Raw genomic sequence first — 20,673 nt, 5'->3', positions numbered from 1 at the left:
TGTCTCTGTCATTCTCATGTAAAGTGTTCATTCAGCTATGTTAAATTTATCATTACCACATCCATCTTGTTCGAGGATCTTCCTGTGAGTCTTTTCTTGTCAATTTTATTTATAAATACTTGTTTGATTAAGTGGTCATCTGCTCTCCAAACATGACGAAACTACTCAATTCTCTTGCTTCTTATAAATGATAGGGTGTTGGGTCTTTGAAATAGGTTTCATAGTTCCTCATTATTTCTTCATTCATGCAGTCCAGTATTTTGATTGTAAGTATCTTAGTCATGAAAATACTTCAAGTGCAAACTTTGTTTGCTTTTACTTGAATAAATTAAATAAGAATATAACTTCTTGGGCAAGTATAATTTCTTTTAGCCTAGCACTGTACCTATGGAACTTTGGTTGGGATTTTTCAGTATATAGTGAGAGTTGACTGTATACCAATTCTTTCCCTGCTGAATAATAAATCTTGATATATGTTTCTGTCAAGATCCATTACTTTGATTCTTTGTACCATATCACTTGTTGTATAGAAATACAAGTCTTCTTGTGATCCATCGCTCAGTCTTCCATATAATTGCACAGACGGCCGTGCAAATTAATGATAACACATTTCAACAGAGGAATGGTATTTGACAGTGATCCACTCAACTTTGTGTGCATTAATAGTATTACCTTCTGTCTTCCTTCAAAGTTAGTTTTGCATGTCCCACTTGCACTTAATCTCACAAACAGATGTATCTGCATTAGCAACTTACTATAACAATGCTCATTAATGAATTTGGATGTTTTGTAATGAATTTTCATACTTTGATCATTTTATATCTTTCTTTCTTTGTGCTGCCATCAACACACATGACCAATGAATTTGAACACCCTGTTTTGTAACTATAGTATTATAGCATATGTTGGAGGAGAGTCTATAATAAGTATGATAAAACAAATTATAATACATTTAATATGATAATGATTTTTTAATATTATAATATACAATCATTTAATAATATTTTAATGTTTTTATGAAAAACTAATGAGACAATTATATCAAAATGCACTGAGCAGAATTAAAAATTTGAAAACGGTCACACGATCAATATACTATCATTCTTTAGAAAGAGGAAAATTCTTACCTTTCAATTTCTTTCTTTTCACCCCCAAAAGCTACTACAGTTCTAATTGAACCAAGCACTTCCTCTGCAACTGCTGCAGCTTTTCCATAAGATTTAAGTTCATTTGTTGACATAGCTGCTTGAACCTTAAAAGTTAAAAGTACATACATATATAAATTCACAACTTATTAACAGTAATTAAGTGATCAGAGATAAACATGAAATGGTGCATTTCATAATAACATTCTTATGGACCAGCATTCATTATGAAAACAGCTTTATTCATTCAGCACTAATTATCACAAGGACAACTAACAAGCTGATGCTTCACAATTTATAGTGACTGCTAGTCAATCTGCCTACCTTCCCATGATATGTCTTTTCAACAAACGGTGTTCTGGTGAAGCAGATATTGCTATCTTAATAAGCATATCTTCCATAGGAGGAAATTCCAAATAGACCTCTAGGTACACATTATGTTGTTTAAGAACATACTTATATGGCTCACACATGTAGAAAAATAAAATTTTATTCAAATTCTCTGATATTCTAAGAAGCTTTTCCTCAAATATGCTTCTGACTTCACAAATTATCCTAATCTGAACATATATGGTTGCATCAAACTGCCTCTCATATGGAAATCTCATCTGCAGACAATCAGCCCAAAGCCAATATGTGGTGTTATTTTAAAACTTTAGGCTTCTCTGTATTTCTTCTAAGTAGCGCTTGCATAAAACATGTAGGTACAAGTGTAGTATTCTCCTGAGATGCCAAATTAATGTAAAATAAGAAAATTTATTTATTTATTAAATTGCCAATTTCCTTAAACACATTATGTCTCATAATCAATGTATAAGCCTAAGCACCAGAATTACTATCATCCACAGTAAGATGAAATGGAAACTTTTGAGACAACTCAACAGTCTGGCTTTTATTCCTATTTGAACAGTGAATATCCAAGGATCCAATTTACTACAGTAACAAGCCCTAGTTGGAAGATAACTGGATTGATCTTTGGCCTTCACAGTCTATAGAAAACACAAACATGCACACAATTTTATAAATCCACTAACAGTGGACATATAAAAACCCAATTCCACAGGGCAAAACTAATTTGCTCTGATAACACTGCACTCATTCAACCACATATGAAACACCATTTTTAGCCAATGGCCAATCCCCACCCCACTGGATAAAAATAATACTAACACTCTATACACACACCCCCCCCGAAGAAAAAAACAGATTACGACAAGTCTATCAATATTCCATATATCTGGGGCACCTCTGAAAAGGTTGCCAAAATCCTAAAGAAATGCGATCTCTTATCTGCTCTCCTAGAGACCACCTGAAATATCAGGATTTACTTGGAATTTACCAGGTACCTGGTAGATTCCTGCAACTTTTTCTACTTTGGCCAAACATGTAAGGACAGTAAACATTAGGATATCAGAACACCAAGATTATGTCCATTTCCAATATTATGGCCACTCAGATTTGGCAGACCATGTCCTTGTAAAAAATTTCACATAAATGCTTTTGCTTATTATGTTCGATTTTTACAGTTTTATATATGCTTAGTGAAAAATTTATTTAATAAGGAACACATTTTGTTATGTGATAAAGTAATCTAAAAATATATATACAGTACGTATGTATATGTTCACATTTAGTAATGCATTATATGCTTAGTATTACCAGAGCTGCCATATGGTTAAGCAGTAGAGATATAAAAGAAACTTAAATGTAGTTAAGTAGTAAACTTGCTTACCATATGTTGTAATCCTTAAGGAGTTACATGAAAATATGCTGTATGTATATTATTGTATGCTTGTTTACAGTAGTGTTTGTATGTCACTATTACTGTACAAAGTACAAGCACATAGTAACTGCAGTCATGTTGTCACTTGAGTTTCACTTTGAATCTCAGTCATGGACATGCCCATTAGTTGTGGTTTTCAAAACAGCTGTCACTGGGTAACAAGAATGCTACTGGAAAAAAATTAGGCAAGCAAGGAAGGATAGCTGGAAAGGTCTAATAAACTACCAAGTTAAATTCTCTCATCTCAGGAAAGTTTTTATATACATCTTTAATACTCTCCACGGATATGGAAATCTGAATTTAATAATTGAAGGACAGTATAATGTATCAAGCCTTCATATATGAGAAGCAAGTGATATATATGGTCCACGGAGCAAGATAGAATCTGCAGTGAAGTTCTTTTTATCAGAAATGCAATTGGAACTGCTCAACTAAATGTATGAATATTCATACTCCAGAAAATGAAAGATAGATGCATTAAAGAAACTTGCTTAAGGAAACTAGAAGACAATATTCAAGAATATTGGTCAAGTGAGATCTTTAGCTATTGTATTTAAGGAATTTAAGAGATAAGACAGACCAAATGAGTGAGTAAAAAATAAATAAGGGAAGATATATGGAACACTGATAAAATAGATGCTGCAAAGGAAATTTCAATGGCCAAGTGAAACTACAGAACTTTCAGCTGAATGCCGTGTTCAGTTTGTTTTGTCAAGCATTTAATGTTATCGCTCAGTATTGAATTTAACTGTGATAGAGTTTGAGAAATTATTACAGAGTAACTCTTAGAATGGCCATGTAATTATTTGTGTCTTGAGAAGTCAGAAATTAATTTAGTGCTATTTTTAATTTTATAAGGAATGTCAGATCTCCTTAGAACTGCTTAAAGATACAGTGAAGTACTAGGAATTTGTATCTGTTTGCATGTGTGTGTGTGTGTGTGTGTGTGTGTGTGTGTGTGTGTGTGTGTGTGTGTGTGTGTGTGTGTGTGTGTTTACAGTAAATAGTTTAATTTTTTTATATATCTGAGCATCATTCTTTAGAACATGCAACATGCTGATCCTTGAAGTCAATGCACCATCACAGATATGAATATTTGAAACATTCTAATCAACTAAAATAAAATTTTAATAGTGTTATCTCACTTCATGACTGACTATAAATATATTATTCCCCACTTATAGGGTAGATATAAGTGGAGAATAATAAATGGAGCAATTAAGTGCTCTCTCTTCAAATATAACAAATTGGTGCAGTTGATTTACAGGATGGGTTTTGACTTCAACATCTTATTATTGAATAGATATTATTGGCCTCATTCTGAAAATGAACTTACAACTTTCCAACTGTCACATATGTCACCTCTATCAGATTAATAGCCTTCACCCGTGCATTCAATTCATTCAATCCTTTACTGGCAGATAAATTCATCTAAAGTTGGTTCATCACACACCTCTCAAAAAATTGATGTTATCAAATCATTAATAAATAAAACACATAATGTGTGCTCCTCTCCCTCAAGCTTACAACAAGAACTTTCATCAAAACGTTAATGGAATTAAACGGTAACAACTCTCATCAAATCCAGCAGATAATTGACTCCAATGTTCCAATACCTAAGGATTCTTCAACAGACCGCATGGTTCCAATCCCTTATATATCTGGTATCTCTGAACTTGTTGACAGAATTTTGAAGTATCACATTCCCACATTTTCCTATCAACAAAATTTCTCATCTGTGACCATTTACAAAAGACAAACTGTAATCTCTATCTTTAGCTAGTGTTTACCAGATCCTTTCCGAATGCGAGTTGACATACTTGGGCAGATAAGCTATTCTGTGGAAAAAAGAATTAATGAACATCAACACTACACTGAATACATGAAACCGCAGAAGTCTGGTCTCACACAACATAGTAATGACATTAAACACAGTTTGGGAGATTCTCATTTTATATATGTTTGTTGTATGTTTTATGTTGTGAGACTGACGTAATGGATGAAAGTCAGAATATGATTGAAAATTGTGATGTAATGCCAGATAGCATCGAGAGTGAGATTAAATGTGACACGGTTGAAAGTGAGAGTAAAAGTGTCAAACTAGAGAATAGTTTGACTGATATAAAAAAAATGAAGAGTTAGCTGCAACGAGGGAAACAGCTCAGTTGCGTGGAGTGATACATAAGAAGTAGAAGCTGGAGCATGCAAAAAATGTCTACCGAGTGGATCAGCTAATAACAAGTACGAGATATCAAAAATGAGGGAATGATCAGGAAGGAAAGAAAAATTAAGGAGCAAGTGTTATATAGCTCAATTGTAAAAGGTGTGATTGATGATAGTTTGACAAAATTATGCTTTCCTGGCACAAAAATTAATGATGTAAGTGAGGCTATTAGAGCACAAAAGTGTAAGGTTAAAGAAATGACTGTAGTGGCTGGAACGAATGATTTAAAAGGAAAAAAGTATGACATGAGAGAGGACTTGAAAGAATTACTGGAAGTAGCAAAAGAAAAAAGTGAAAGAGTTAAGGCAGTGAGTCTGTTGCTGCAGTATGACAGAGTAGAGTTGAGAAGGAGAGCCATAACAGCAAATGACTCGAGGCATAGGTTATGCATGAGGAGTTTGTGGAGTGAGTTTGACAGACGAAAGGACTTATACAAGAAGAAGAGTTTGCATCTAAATGCATTTGGTGTTCGGAGACTGGAAAAATTGTTGTTGAATGAAGTGAAAGTGAATGTGCAGAATCAGGAAAACCAGAGCTTAGGAGGGGAGGGGAAGCTGTTGAGTGGATATGCAGATATCGGTGAGACAGCTGGGTGTAAGAATGCATATAATATGCCTGAGTTGGTACCAATAGTAACAAGTCAGAATGGGATAAGGCATCAAGATAGGGATGGGTGGGTGGGAGAGATGCACTTTATGTACATTAATGCCAGGAGCATTAAAAACAATGCAGGAGGAATTTTTGGGCTTGGTTGGCTCATCCTGGGCAAAGGTTATTGGTATTAGTGAGACATGGCTAACAGAAGATGATATAGTTAGTGGGATAGAATGTGAAAAGTATAGTGTGTTCAGGAAGGACAGAGAGAGAAAAGAATGGGGGTGAGTAGTGTTACTGATGATAGCCGATGAACTGCAGCCAAAGAGAATAGAAGTTCGACTGCAGGACCATGGAAATAGCACATTTAAGGTTATCTGATGTGAGATTGAGGCCAACAGAACAAAATATATAGTTGGGTGCTGCTATAGACTAGGGGATGGAATAGATGATGGAGATAGTATGCACTGGCAAATAGACTCAATGAGTGGAAGACATTATTATGGGTGATTTCAACTATGGTAACATTGATTGGAAGGAGGACACATGGGAGAAAGGAAATGGATTTTATGCAGTTACTAAGGGATAATTACCTGAGACAGCATGCAATGGAATATACTAGTGGTTCGAGAGGGCTCAATCTAGTAATTGCATATGAGAATTTGTCTATAATGAATATGACTATGTTTCTCACCAATCACTCTCACCAATTGTCACCAGTTGGTGAGAGTAATCATATGGTCTTGACCTGGAAGGTGGCTAAATGTGTGGAATTTTCAGTTAAGACAGGGTATGTGTGGAATTACCAGGCTGGAAAGTATGACAAGCTTAGGAGATTGTTTGGATCAGTGCCATATCATGTAAAACTATAAGGGTTGGATATTGATAGTATGGGAAGTAGTAAAGGAGCATCTGAGTGAGGTAATGGCTGACTGCACTGCATACCTAGAGTCAGGAGAGTAAATCAAGTAAATTAAGCAGAAAGGTGACCTGCAGGCACATGAACAGTACAAGCCACAGGCCAAAAGGGTAACTAGTGTGGTAAGAAAAGCAGGTTATGAAAGGAAGTTAGCAACGCAGGCTAAAGAAAATCTCAAACAGTTCTTTCGATATGCTGCAAGTAAAAGAAAAAATGTATATGGCAGAACGATTTTAAGGAATGCTGATGGTAGAAAGGTAATTGAATCAGTTGAAATAGTAGAATTACTAAGTGAACACTTTGCAAGAGTATATCATCCAGGTGGTGATGCAGGAATGAGGGAATCGGTGGCTTATATGGGAAATGAGGTGAATAAAATGAAGGTGAATAGCATATTACAGAACCTTAATGTAAATACATCTGTGGGATTGGATAGTATACCAGCTCGAGTCTTATACATGAAGCAGCAAACAAACTGTCAGTGCCTTGACCATATTGTTCAATCTAAATCCCAGCTCTGGGTTAGTCCTAGGGGGCAGAAAGAGGGGAAAATAGTTCCATTGCATAAAGGAGGCTCCAAGACTGCTGTTGCAAATTACCAATGAGCATATCAGGAGTCTTTGTCAAAGTATTGAAGAAGTTGGTCAAGAGCAAAATACAGGAGTGGATAGATGGAAATGGGATACTGTATGGGGGGGGGGGGTGAGCATGGTTTTGTAAAGGGTAGATCATGTTTTATAATACAGCAACGGCTGAATTGGATAAGGGTAATAGGTTTACAGCGATATGCTGGACTTTGCAAAGGCCTCTGACAGGATACCACATGGAATTCTAATCAGCAAACTGCAGCAAATAGGGATGGATATATAAGGTTGGTGAGATGGATAGGAGGGTGGTTGATGGAGTGATATCAGAGAGTAATTTATTCAGGAGTAGAGTCCAAAAGAAGGCCTGTGACTACTGGTGTGCCAAAGGGTTCTGTTCTTGGACCACTGTTATTTAATTTGTTCATTAATGATATAGAAAAGGATCTGAGAGGAACTGTTCAGTTATTTGCTGATGATGCAAAGTTGAGTAGAGCAATAGTGAATGCACATGATGTCAAAATTTTGCAAGATGATTTGGATAGATTGGCAGACTAGGCTAAGGAGAATGGATGTCAGTTTTAATGTGGCAGTTTAAAGTGTCAGGTTATGCATTTCTTTAAAGTGTCAGGTTATGCTAATCTCAGGTGGTATGGTCACTTAAACAGAATGGGTAACTCTGGGTCATTTCTCTGCCAGGCTGGCAGGGAAATGACCCAGAGGAAGACCAAGATATAGGTGGATTGATACGATACAGTGTGCCTTAGACGATAGAAATATAAGCTTTGATAATGCTAATATTTGAGTCTTGACAAGTAATAGACTGATTTGGAGGAAAATTGTAGATAGGAAGTTAGTAATGATGTAAATTTTTCATGTAGTACTATCATATCCTGTACATGTCAGGAATTTGATGATGATGGTTATGCATTTTGGGGTGAAAAGATTATCAGCAGTATACCACATTAGTGGAACTGTACTCCAGGAAATTGACGGAGCCAGAGACTTGGAAATGTTAGTGGATAGGAAGTTAAAGTTTAGGGGGCACATAGCAAAAGTGGCTAAAGCAGCCGATCAGATCAGTTGGTCACTGAAGAATACTTTGAGCACAGACAAGCAGGTTATTGTTCCTCTTTATTGAGCCTTGATAAGACCCCATCATGACTACTGTGTACAGATCTGGGCACCAGGGTTTCTTGGTGATGGGAAGGGGGTAGAGAGGATCCAGAGGTGAGTGACCAAGATGGCAGCTGGTCTATAGAATGAACCTTACAAGAACAAGTTGAAGATGTCTAGGTTACAGAAACTGGTTGATAAGTGGAAAAGGGGTGATATGATTGAGACACTCAAATTACTGAGGGTTTTTACAAGATTAATTCAGAGGAAATTTTTCAGAACAGGTGTGGTGGTGGGAGAACTAGGGGCCATCCATGAAAATTGAGTTAGCATGGTGTTAGAACTAGGAATAAGCTGCTAGAGTCTGTTGTGGGTGCTATGACTGTGAATGAGTTCAAAGCAAAGTATGATAGATACTGTGCAAATGCTGAATAGTTTTTGACATGATGTTGATGCTCGATGAGTCTAAGGACTCCTTGGAGTTGCCCATAATAATGATAATAATAATGTAAATATCAAAAATAGCTTTAAATATTATTTATTAATTTTTAAAGTTAGTTTCCAGCTCATAGCAACCATTTTTAATTGGTAAACCAGTTGTTGTATGTATCTTATATTGCTGTTGTTCTTTGATTTAGTGTAGTCAGCAAAGGTAAAAACCTTTGCTGACAACACTAGATTAGGACTAGATTTTTGCTTGGAGGGTGGTGAATGGGTGGAATGAGTTGCCAGAGGTGGTTGTGAATACTTCATCAATGGATGAGTTTAAGGAGAAATATGATAGATATTGCGTGAATAATGGATCTTCTGTGATGAGTCTTCTAACTCCATGACGATACCTTATAATAATGATATATTTAACATGGCAATTATGGTCAGTCAGGTCTGGATGACCATGCATTGGACACCTTGCACAGGACAAAACGGATGGACAAAATCATATGGAAAATTTACTGCACTTTTTTTTACAGCAAATAAAATATGAAATTTGGGTAAAAAATTTTCTGCTTTGTTACAAAGAAAATTATACTAGACAAGAAATAATGATCTTGTTTTAATCCTTTACCCAAGCATAAGCAAACAAAATTTGTGCATGAAGTTTGTGCAGATAGATAACAAGATAAAGAAATAAAAATAAGAACCACTATAGCTAAAGATGCCTTCTGGAAAAATAATGATCTGCTCAGAAGTTCTGTGGGTATAAAGACAAAGAAAATAATGATAAGAACATTAGTTTGGTTAGTTTTCACATATGGAAGTGAAACCTGGGTAATCAAGAAGAGAGTAAGACAACAAGTAAGACAAGAAATGATCCAGAGAAAGATGAGACTGGCAGGACATGTACTGAGGGGAAGGATCTGCAGGACAGAGAACACTAACAGTTTTAGAAGGAAAGATTATGGGAAGAGGATCAAGAGGTAAAAAAAGCAGGACATAGTCTGATAATTATAAGATCATGGACAGGATCATGTGACTATACTGAAACAAAAAGAAGAGATGCCAACAGAGAGGACTGGAAGGATATGGTGCTGCACCCTTGCATTGAGGAAGCTACATAAAGAAGAAGAAGACTGAGGCAGATGCTGGTCTCCTCTAGAATACTAAAGGTGACTAGCACTACAACCTAATGAGAATCCCCAAGGAGCTCTTAGCTATGTAGCCAGTAGAAAGGAAGATGAGATGGTAGTGGAGTGACCATGATAGATGATGTAACAGAACTATTTAATGATTACTTTATTAAGGTGTACCAGAGAGAGCCTGTGTAGCTCAGTGGATGTGGCATTTGCACACCACAGCGCTTGGCCGCACAAAGGAAGAGTTGGTTTCGAGTCTAGTCGCCGACTAGAGGAAATTTTTCTAAGCCTTTTTTCAACCGGTTCCCGAGTTAGTCGATTTCTGGCACGGGCAAGTGGGTTTTTTCTCCCTGAAACTCTGGTTTTTCGTCCCGTAAACTCAAGAAAATCGACCGTAGAACCCACATTATTTCAGACATTAAATATATTGTGTTAGGGTTAGGGACCACGAGATGGCGGCACATTTGAGCCGTCTCTCTTCACTGTGTACCGCTTAATTAGTGATAGCCTTGGGCCATCTATCTCTGATTGGTACCAGTGGAGATTGAACTGCCCACTCAGTCTCCAAAAGTTAGATAGGGTTAAACGGCCTCGCCTACTCCCATATACGGGAATAAAAAGGCATTAGCTGATTTGATTTGAGGTGTACCAGATTGATAAAACAGCCTTTATTCCTACAGGGGATAAGGAGAGGGAGAAGTGATGAAGAGGATGCATTCCGACTACTGAGTACTCTAGATATCAGTAAGGCAGTTGGACAAAAAGAGATTTTGCCATGTGTTTTAAAGGAATGTGTTAAGAAACTGACTGTGCCACTAACCTGGTTGTTCAATGAACGTTTGCAAGTTCTGCAATGGGCAAGTTCCTGAGGAGTGGAAGATGGGTAAGATAGTACCACTGCATAAGTGTTTTCCAGCTTTTTGAATCCATTCTCTCCAACAGGAAGATTTGGGTCCATACTGGTGGAAAAAAGAGCAGGCCCAGATTCCTTCACAATGGTCTCCACAGGTCTCTGTGTTATCCCCTTTACTCTTTAACATCTACGTGTATGACTTATCACATACCAGCTCAAGTAAGTATACGTACACTGATGACCTAGCGATCCTACATCAATCTACCTCCTTTGCCAACCTGGAATCAATCTTGAACACAGACCTGAACATCCTGGAAGAGTACTTCAAGCAGTGGTACTTGAAGCCAAATCCAACAAAAACTGTGTCCACAGTATTTCACCTGAACAATGCAGAGGCAAATCGACACCTCGACCTTTCTTTCTGTGGAAAAATGGTAGAACACGAGTCTCATCAGAAATACCTTGGAGTGAGCCTGGACAGATGCCTAACCTATAAAAGGCACATCAAAAACCTGTCCAACAAAATTAAAACGAGAAACAATATCATTTCAAGGCTTGCTGGAACAACATGGGGTTGTGGTGCAGTAGTCCTAAGGTCATCTGCACTGGCCCTCGCATTCTCTGCAGCAAAATACTGTGCCCCTGTCTGGGAAAGAAGTGCACACACTAACATTATAGACACCTAGCTAAACTCAACCATGTGCACAATTAGTGGGACAGTGAGAAGCACCCCTCTCTCCTAGCTACCTGTCCTATCTAACATTGCTCCACCAAACATATGGAGAAGACGAGCCTTGATTAAAGAATTTAATAAAGCAATGAACAGCCCACTCCTGTCCCTGCACAAGATTCTCATAAATCGACCTAGTCTTCAATTAAAATCTAGAAAGCCTTTCTGGTCCATGGACAAACTCTCCAGCTGCCCTGCCATCAACACCTGACATGTGGAGAGAATACTGGTCCAACAATCTCCCAACAAACGGCTTCCTAGGAAGATTTGGTTATCAATCAACAGGATCAGAACTAACCAGGGCAGATGTGGCTGCCTACTACATAAATGGAGGCTGTTATACCACCCTTATTGTGATTGTTCTCCCATGGCTCAGATGATTACTCATATTGTGAGCAACTGCCTAAAAGGCACCAATTTCACTGTGGTGGCCTACAGGACAATCACAAGGTGATGGATGAGGCCTTGGATTGGCTTTCCAGACTGGACATTGACCTGTAGCTGTTCTGTATTCCTTTTGCCATAAGAATAAATAAATAAATAAAACTGCATAAGAGTAGTCGTGGGAGAATAAAATTATCAAACTACAGATCAGTTCATATATTTTTTCTGTGATTATTAAGATTTTGGAAAAATTGGTAAGAAATGTATATGAAATTGGGCAGCAGAGGATAAGTATTATTTATATAGGCCAGCATGAATCTGTTAAAGAGTGCTCATGTTTTAGTAATCTGATTGCCTTTTATAACAGATTTTTTTTTTTTTTGGATTTATGGTTCAAACAAACTAAGGCAGGGTGCTTAAGGGTCAAAGTTGTATAACTGAGAGGAGACCTCCACATAGCCGTTAAAGGAATGCAGAGAACTGACCAGGGCTTCTGACCTAATGTCCAATCCTCACCTTCTCGTGGTGCACCCTGTTGGGTAACTACTTGGATACTGAACGAACGAGGATGGGCTGGCAATTTGGGATTTAGCCGAACAAACTGTATTCTTATTGGTTAAACCAAAATTAAAAATGATAGTACAACATGACAAAATTTCATGCCAGCTGGAGCGTCGCCCGGTTAAACAAGGCCCCCGTTGTTTTCGCCAGGGAACCAGAGCAAGCAACGAAAAGTCAGCTACTGGAACAAATACTAAAACACAACCCCCAACTCAACATCACCAGAGTTAAAGACCGGTACTATCAACGTAAGAAGCCTGAATGGCAAAGAAACGGAGCTAGCTGAGGAATTAGATAAGTACCAGATCGACATAATTGGGGTGACTGAAACAAAAAAAGACCAAAACTGGTGAGATCTTTCTGAGCAATAAATACAAAATGTTATATTCAGGCAATGACAATCAAGGAAAAGAAGGAGTAGCCATAGTATTCAACACAAAATACGAGGCTAATCTACTTGAATGGCAGTCAGTCTCAAGTAGAGTAATGTGGGCAAATATGAGAATGGGGAACTGGACAATGAGACTTATTTGTGCCTATGGTCCCACAGAAGGTTCTACTAAGGTAGAAGTGGAGGAATTTTTGAGGTTTTAGAAAAAGCAACTGACACAATGAAAAATTGGTCCTTGTTGGGGTTCTAAATAGCAGAGTAGGAAATGATTGTGAGACATACAAAATTATTTTGGGAAAATTTGGAGAAAACAGCAAACCTAATAATAATGGCAAATATCTGTTGGATTTCTGCTCAGGACATGGACTGGTTATTACTAACACCATGTTCCAACATAAAAATGTGCAAAAATTCACATGGAGAGAAGAGGCTAGGAATAAGAAAAGTCTCATTGACTATGTTATTGTTGATAGTGATGTTTTCTCCCTGGTGCAGGACACCAGAGTGTACAGAGGATTTGAAATTGGAAGTGATCACTATCTATTCTAGTAGCAAGGCTTATACGTTGGTTAGACATAACTGGTAATTAGTTTACAGAATTAACAACGCATATAAAGTATATTAATTAATGGTAACTTTAATGAATAACTTCTATATTTCGGCAAAGTCACATTGCCATCTTCAGGAACATAAAGATATGCAGGCACTAACACAAAGCAAATGAGGAAGAAAGCAAGAAACTAATATTGTTCCTAAGTTAAGGGTCAAAGCTGTATAACTGAGAGGAGACCTCCACATAGCCTTTAAAGGAATGCGGAGAACCGACCAGGGCTTCTGACCTAATGTCCAATCCTCACCTTCTCGTGGTGCACCCTGTTGGGTATCTACTTTGATACTGAACGAACGAGGATGGGCTGGCAATTTGGGATTTAGCCAACCAAATTGTATTCTTATTGGTTAAACCAAAATAAAAAATGATGGTACAACATGACAAAATTTCATGCCGGCTGGGGCGTCGCCCGGTTAAACAAGGCCCCCGTTGTTTTCGCCAGGGAACCAGGGCGAACAGCGAAAAGTCAGCTACTGGAACAAATCTGAAAACAAACCCCAACTCAACATCAGCAGAGTTAAAGATCGGTACTATCAACGTAAGAAGCCTGAATGGCAAAGAAATGGAGCTAGCTGAGGAATTAGATAAGTACCAGATCGACATAATAGGGGTGACTGAAAGAAAAAAGACCAAAACTGGTGAGATCTTTCTGAGCAATAAATACAAAATGTTATATTCAGGCAATAACAATCAAGGAAAAGAAGGAGTAGCCATAGTATTCAACACAAAATACGAGGCTAATCTTCTTGAATGGCAGTCAGTCTCAAGTAGAGTAATGTGGGCAAATATGAGAATGGGGAACTGGACAATGAGACTTATTTGTGCCTATGGTCCCACAGAAGGTTCTACTAAGGTAGAAGTGGAGGAATTTTTTGAGGCTTTAGAAAAAGCAACTGACACAATGAAAAAGGAAAAGTTGGTCCTTGTTGGGGATCTAAATAGTAGAGTAGGAAATGATTGTGAGACATACAAAAATATTTTGGGAAAATTTGGAGAAAAGAGCAAAGCCAATAATAATGGCAAATATCTGTTGGATTTCTGGTCAGGACATGGACTGGTTATTACTAACACCATGTTCCAACATAAAAATGTGCACAAATTCACATGGAGAGAAGAGGCTAGGAATAAGAAAAGTCTCATTGACTATGTTATTGTTGATAATGATGTTTTCTCCCTGGTGCATTACACCAGAGTGTACAGAGGATTTGAAATTGGAAGTGATCACTATTTAGTCTTGAGCAGGATAAAATTGAATTTCATATTGAAAAGAATAACATGTAAGAAAGTTTTAAAGCGAATAAAAGTTGAGCAGCTCTCAGATGTGAACTGTAGACTAAAATACAGAAAGATTATTGAAAAGAAAATGAAAGAGTTTGAGAACAGGAATCAAACCTTGGAGATTCAGTGGCAAACTCTGAAGGAAACATTGATTGATTCTGCCAGAGAGGCATGTGGTGAGGTTGTGTGCAAAGATAAAAAAATCAGAACTCCCTGGTGGACACAGGAAGTTAAAGAGGCAGTGAAGGAAAAGAAGAAAGCATATCAAAAGTTCCTGGCAAATAAGTCAGCTTTTACTCTTACAGAATACAGAGACAAATGTAAGAAAGCTAAACACTGTGTAAAACTAGCTAAACAAAAGTCATGGGAAGACTTTGGCAAGAATATAGAAAATAAATATCAAGAAGGTGGCAAAATATTCTGGAGGTTGTTGAAGAAGCTTAGGAATGGAGGAAAGAGTGCTGTAAAAGGAATTAGAGATGATAAAGGTGAAATGAAAACAGGAGAAAAAGATATCCTTGAAGTATGGAGTAATTACTTTGAAAAACTGCTAAATGAAACAAGCAGTGATGACAGCACAGTGATAAAAAACACTGATCAGGCATGCAGTCAGGAATACATATCCATACTTGAAGTAGAAAAAGCCATCAAAGGCTTGAAATGTGGAAAGGCAGCAGGAGTAGATGATATTCGACCAGAAATGCTGAAGTATGGTGGTATAAGAGTCTTACAGTGGCTGCACTGCATAGTTCAGAAAGCCTGGACAGAGGGACGAATTCCCGATGATTGGAGTAGAGCTCTCATAGTACCCATATATAAAAAGGGAAATAAAACTGAATGTGAGAATTACAGAGGTATTTCCCTACTGAGTGTTCCTGGCAAGATCTATGCAAGTATACTTGAGAAACGGTTGAGAAGAATTGTGGAAGAAAAGCTTGGTGAAGAACAAGCTGGATTCAGGCCAAATAGAGGCTGTCAGGATCAGATCTTCACTTTACGACAAATAGTCGAGAAAGCATGGGAATATAACAAAGATCTGTATTTAAGTTTTGTCGATTTGGAAAAGGCATATGACAAGGTGCCAAGAGAGAAGCTATTCAATACGCTGCAGTTATATGATGTCAATGGGGCATTATATCAAGCAATACTTAGTCTTTATTTGAGTTGTAAGTCAGCAGTTAGAATTGAAGGAAGTACAGGAAGATGGTTTAATGTTAAATCTGGTGTGAGACAAGGATGTACATTATCCCCTCTGTTATTCATTATCTATATGGATCACATTATGAAGGAATGTGGTATTAAACCCGATATCAAAATTGGAGATGTTAATGTCAGCTCTTTGCTTTATGCGGATGATGTTATACTTCTAAATAAATCCGCTACAAGTCTGCAAGATTCTCTGACTAAATTGAATAGCTGTTGTAATAGATATGGTATGAAGGTCAGCAATAAAAAGACAAAGACAATGAAAACAGGCAGAATCATTGAAAATGTCAACTGTGTTGTGAATGGAGAACCTGTGGAACAAGTAAAACATTTCAGCTACTTAGGCACAATTTTTACTGAAGATGGTAAACTAAATATAGAAATAGACAACAGAATCAGCAAAGCTGGTATCGTGGGAAGTCAATTGAATAAATTCATATGGAATAAGAAAGAAATTAGTCGGAACACTAAATTAGCTGTATACAAGAGTGTGTTCAAACCAATTTTAACTTATGGATCTGAGAGCTAGGTCAGAAGTAAAACACTTGACCAAAGACTAGAGACCGCAGATATGAGAGTCCTGAGAAAGATTAGAGGCATGAACAGATGGCATCAATGGCAATTTCATATTAAAAATGAGGATATTAGGAAAGAACTTGACATTATCAGCATCCAGGAATGCGTTAGCAGAGCTAATCTTAGGTGGTATGGTCACTTAAATAGAATGGGAGAGGAAAGATTAGCAAAACAAGTGTTCTCTGCCAGGTTGGCAGGAAAACGACCCAGAGGAAGACCAAGATATAGGTGGATTGATACGGTACAAAGTGCCTTAGACGATAGAAATATAAGATCTGATAATGTTGGAGTCTTGACAAGTAACAGACTGATTTGGAGGAAAATTGTAGATAGGAAGTTAGTAATGATGTAATTTTTTCATGTAGTACTGTCATATCCTGTACACCCCTTGAGGGTACATGGCAGGAATTTGATGATGATGATGATGATGATGATGATGAAGTCCTAATGGTGCCCTCTTGTGGACTAATTTGGTAGTCTTGGCAGTTGGGATGAAGTTCTCATAATGTAAGTCTCCCAAATTTGGGGTAGTTTCATGCACCCAAATTTGTTGAGGTTAGGAACGTTTTTTAGAGCTGCTGAAGATTCTTTGAATAATCTTTCATATTTAAACTTGCTGCGATGAATTATTTTTGTTTTCTTCCAACGAATTTTATGGTGGGTATCTAAGGCATGGTCTGCCAGCCCAGAGCAGCTGTACTGGTGAAACCAGATGTAGTCTTTGTGTTCTGAAATCCTGATATTTGTTGTTCTGCCTGTTTGGCCAAAGTAGGACAATTTGCAGCTGCAAGGGACCTGGTATACACCAGGTAGGTCTAGGGGAAGTGGTTGGTCTTTGGTAGAGCGGATAAGGGATGCCAACTTTTTATATGGTTTGTAACAGGAAGTAAGGTCATATTTTTTGAGGATATTGGTTATTTTCTCAGAGGTGCCCTGGATGTAGGGGATGGTGATAGACTTGGTGTAATCTTTATTGTGGACGGGGGTTGTGGTTTACTGGTTTTAGTATTTTTTGGATTTTTTTTGGGTTATAGCCATTGGCTAAGAAAGTGTTGAGGATGTGGTTTAGTTCAGTAGTCAGGGCCTTGTTATCTGAGCAGATTAATTTTGCCCTGTTATATAGTGTTTTTATAACCCCATATTGTTGTGGGGGGGGGGGATTGCTGGTGAATGTATCTGCCAGTATGGGTGGGTTTTCTGTAAACAGAGAAAACCAAAGATCCATCAAGCTGGCGGGTGATTAAAGTGTCTAGGAAGGGGAGGGTGTTGTTTTCCTCTTTTTCTAAGGAAAAAGACCGAACTGGACTCTGGGGTGTTGGTTGTTTAAGTGTGTTAGGAAGAAGTGGAGTGTGTCTGAGCCATGTGGCCAAATAGCAAACACATCATCTACATACCGATGCTAAATAGTGGGTTTTTGTGGGGCGGAGTTTAAGGTTTTCTCTTCAAATGTCTCCATAAAGAAATTGGCCAAGGGTGGGGAAAGTGGTGAACCCATGGCTGTCCCCTCTATCTGTTTGTAGAACTTTCCTTGCCAAGAGAAATTGCCTGAGTTCATTGTGAACTGAAATAGGGCTGAGATATCGGGAGGAAACTTGGCTTGGATGAGCTCAAGGGTTTCTTTAAGTGGGACATTAGTGAATAGGGAGGAGACGTCAAAACTGACCATTATGTCAGTGTGTTGGAGTGTGAGGTTTTCAATACTGGCTTTAAAGTGGGCTGAGTTTTTTTATGTGTGATGGTGTGTTGCCAGTGTAGTGTGTGAGGGTTTTGGCTAAATGTTTGGCTAATTTATATGTGGGTGAATCAATGCCATCCACTATGGGACGCAATGGCACATTTTGTTTATGTATTTTTGGGAGTCCATATAATTGGGGGGGGGGGTCTAGAGTTATAAGGTTTAAGTTTGTTGGTGACTTCCACAGGCCAAGAAGTGACTTTCTTAAGGAGTCTATGGAGAGTTCTAATCTGAGAGCTGGTCGGATTATATTCAATGGGGAGGTAAGTAGTACGGTCTAGTACTAAAGCATTTAACTTACCTTTGTAGTCTTTTTGATTGAGCACCACAGTGGCACTTCCCTTACCAGCTTTGGTGATTACTATTTTTTCGTTGCTTTTCAATTCTTGTAGGGCTGCATATTCGTTTTTGGATAAGTTGGTTTTTGGAGGTTTAGCTTTAGTGAGAACACCGAATACATCCAGTCTTACGTTGTTGGCGATATGGTTAGGCAGGTTGCCAATCCCACGCTCTATTTGGATCATGATTTCTTCAGCAGGTATCCTTTTAGAAGCTAGGGCGAAATCGTGACCACGTGAAAGTGCGGTGAGTGCTTCAGGCTTTAAAACTGCTGACGAGAGGTTGACTACAGTGTTGAGTGGTGGCTGTGGTAAGGAAGCAGAATTCTTTGTCAGGTTTTCGTATTTTTTCACGTGCCAACTACGTATTTTTTCGAATTCTTTTCTTGCCGATGTGCACGAGATGTCATGAAGTATCGACCATAGATCATGGCTGAGTGTATTCGTAAGCTCTTCCTCTAGCGCTCGTAAGGTTTTGTTTTCGTCGGCAAGGAGAACGCGCATCGCGGTAATTTGTTCTCTTAATGGGGCAAAGCTAGTGCGGTTATAAATGCGTAGAGCTTTCTCGGAAGTAAAACGGTGCTTCAATTTGACACAATTAGGGATCGCTTTGTTATCCCGGCAGCGTTTTAGGAACGTCAGATGATTTATTTGCCTCGATATCTTCAACCTCAATTTGCCGTATTGACGGGCCTTTCGTGCGATTGCATCTCCGTGGATGATCATGATTCTAGTAGCAAGGCTTATACGTTGGTTAGACATAACTGGTAATTAGTTTATGGAATTAACAATGCATATAAAGTATATTAATTAAAGGTAACTTTAATGAATAACTTCTATATTTCGACAAAGTCACATTGCCATCTTCAGGAACATAAAGATATGCTATGTGCATGCAGGCACATACCATAAAGATACCACGCAGGCACATACCATATGGTGGGTATCTAAGGCAGACCATGCCTTAGATACCCACCATAAAATTCGTTGGAAGAAAACTAAAATAATTCATCGCAGCAAGTTTAAATACGAAAGATTATTCAAAGAATCTTCAGCAGCTCTAAAAAACGTTCCTAACCTCAACAAATTTGGGTGCATGAAACTACCCCAAATTTGGGAGACTTACATTATGAGAACTTCAGCCCAACTGCCAAGACTACCAAATTAGCCCGCAAGAAGGCACCATTTAGGATTTAGGAACAATATTAGTTTCTTGCTTTCTTCCTCATTTGCTTTGTGTTAGTGCCTGCATGCACATACTATATCTTTATGTTCCTGAAGATGGCAATGTGACTTTGCCGAAATATAGAAGTTATTCATTAAAGTTACCTTTAATTAATATACTTTATATGCGTTGTTAATTCCGTAAACTAATTACCAGTTATGATCACTATCTAGTCTTGAGCAAGATAAAATTGAATTTCATATTGAAAAGAATAACATGTAAGAAAGTTTTAAAGCGAATAAAAGTTGAGCAGCTCTCAGATGTGAGCTGTAGACTAAAATACACAAAGATTATTGAAAATAAAATGAAAGAGTTTGAGAACAGGAATCAAACCTTGGAGATTCAGTGGCAAACTCTGAAGAAAACATTGATTGATTCTGCCAGAGAGGCATGTAGTGAGGTTGTCTGTAACGATAAAAAAATCAGAACTCCCTGGTGTACAACAGGAAGTTAAAGAGGCAGTGAAGGAAAAGAAGAAAGCATATCAAAAGTTCCTGTCAAATAAGACAGCTTGTGCTCTTATAGAATATAGAGACAAATGCAAGAATGCTAAACACTGTGTAAAACTAGCTAAACAAAAGTCATGGGAGGACATTGGCAAGAATATAGAAAATAAATATCAAGAAGGTGGCAAAATATTCTGGAGGTTGTTGAAGAAGCTTAGGAATGGAGGAAAGTGTGCTGTAAAAGGAGTTAGAGATGATAAAGAGATGACAACATATATTATGTTACTGAGTGTAACATAATTTTATATATTATGCAATAATGATTTGCTCACTGATTTAACAGTGAAATATCTATTGTTTACTGCAGTAAAAATTCTTATGCCCTCAGAACAATATTACAC

The 20,673-nt window shown here is 37.8% G+C and overlaps 1 protein-coding gene across 3 annotated transcripts in view; it reads right to left on the bottom strand.

Annotated features, from left to right (window-relative positions):
- Positions 1-20,673, bottom strand: part of LOC150099993 (ATP-dependent translocase ABCB1-like) — a 370,123-nt gene that overhangs the window by 230,995 nt on the left and 118,455 nt on the right. For all 3 annotated transcript variants that reach the window (XM_090402525.1, XM_090402527.1, XM_090402526.1), the window contains exon 7: positions 1,128-1,252. In XM_090402525.1, coding sequence (XP_090258651.1) covers positions 1,128-1,252 — 125 coding nt within the window. The remainder of the gene's footprint in view (positions 1-1,127; positions 1,253-20,673) is intronic.

Source organism: Typopeltis vanoorti, chromosome 13 (assembly GCF_054136105.1).
Source record: "Typopeltis vanoorti isolate ZY-2024b chromosome 13, IOZ_Tvanoo_1.0, whole genome shotgun sequence".
NCBI lineage: Eukaryota > Metazoa > Arthropoda > Arachnida > Uropygi > Thelyphonidae > Typopeltis > Typopeltis vanoorti.
The sequence above is the reverse complement of the archived record's forward strand: the minus strand, read 5'-3'. Positions and strand labels throughout refer to the sequence as shown.